Here is a 1,126-nt window from a genome sequence, read left to right as displayed (position 1 = left end):
GGAGATATAAAAGTTGGATTTTGCTATAATTGTATTCAGTCATTTTCAAGCAAACAGTGGAGGTAGACGCAAAATGGAATCAAGTGGTATTATTCCGGAAATTATTGACCACAAGCCTAAAGGTTTACTGCAGGTGACTTCCAAATTTTATTTCTATACGAAATAAGTCAAAATAATTATAAATATAATAAATAATCCAGGTTACTTATCCAAGTGGTGTTACAGTAGAACTTGGTAAAGAACTGACACCCACGCAGGTGAAGGATCAACCCACACTCAATTGGGAGGCGGAAGATGATGCTCTGTATACTTTGTTTATGGTAGACCCCGATGCACCCTCACGTGCTGAGCCAACTAGTCGGGAAATTTTACACTGGTTGGTTATTAATATTCCAGGCAATAAAGTAGCGGAAGGTCAAACTGTTGCCGAATATATTGGCTCTGGTCCACCAGAGGGTACTGGCTTACACCGTTATGTTACATTTGTCTTCAAACAGCCTGGAAAGATTGAGAGTGAAAAATTCATATCAAAAACGTAAGTCAAATATTAAAATTTTCGAATTGTTACACATACTTGAGTTCGTCATATGATGTAATAATTTAAATATATTTTAATTTTATATTTTTGTGTGTGTAGGTCTCGTGAAGGTCGTGTAAAGGTGAAGGCAAAAGATTTCATTGCAAAATATAATTTGGGTGACCCGGTCGCTGGAAACTTTTACCAAGCGCAATACGATGATTATGTGCCGGTATTAAGAGCACAAATTGTTGACTAATTGCAGAAACAAAAAAGTGTATGACATATTTTGTTTATTTTATTTAACTAAATGCTCATGCATACTATAACACATATACCAAATATGTACATATGTATGTACATCAAATTAATAAAATGTAAAAGATTATTTATAGATACAAAATGTTTGCCTTTCACTTAACACGGATTAGAACTTAAATAAAACATTACTGAAGACACCCAATTATACATAAAAATAAATAATGAGTTAATGTTGATTTGCAACAATGGTATTCAGCTTTTATAAAAAGTAATTTTTGGTGAATACTTTGGATTTACTTTACACTTTTCACAAGCACTTTTTGGGGTCGCCTTCGGCTTCTTCAGCGT

General features: G+C 33.7%; 1 protein-coding gene across 1 annotated transcript; it reads left to right on the top strand.

Annotated features, from left to right (window-relative positions):
* On the top strand, positions 1–843 carry LOC120766369 (protein D3-like). The gene is made up of 3 exons (XM_040091802.1): positions 1–133; positions 201–535; positions 638–843. The coding sequence occupies exons 1-3, from the start codon at positions 74–76 to the stop codon at positions 774–776; spliced, it is 534 nt and encodes a 177-aa protein (XP_039947736.1). The 5' UTR covers positions 1–73; the 3' UTR covers positions 777–843.
* Positions 844–1,126: the final 283 nt, after the last annotated feature.

Source organism: Bactrocera tryoni, chromosome 1, assembly GCF_016617805.1.
Source record: "Bactrocera tryoni isolate S06 chromosome 1, CSIRO_BtryS06_freeze2, whole genome shotgun sequence".
NCBI lineage: Eukaryota > Metazoa > Arthropoda > Insecta > Diptera > Tephritidae > Bactrocera > Bactrocera tryoni.
The sequence above is the reverse complement of the archived record's forward strand: the minus strand, read 5'-3'. Positions and strand labels throughout refer to the sequence as shown.

What these genes read in the sequence shown, in the direction of transcription:
- LOC120766369 (XM_040091802.1), top strand. Translation starts at nt 74, where the DNA reads ATGGAATCAAGTGGTATTATTCCGGAAATTATTGACCACAAGCCTAAA. An exon ending in AGCCTAAAGGTTTACTGCAG is followed by an intron (nt 134 to 200) that starts GTGACTTCCAAA and finishes TAAATAATCCAG; the next exon opens with GTTACTTATCCAAGTGGTGT. An exon ending in GAAAAATTCATATCAAAAAC is followed by an intron (nt 536 to 637) that starts GTAAGTCAAATA and finishes TTGTGTGTGTAG; the next exon opens with GTCTCGTGAAGGTCGTGTAA.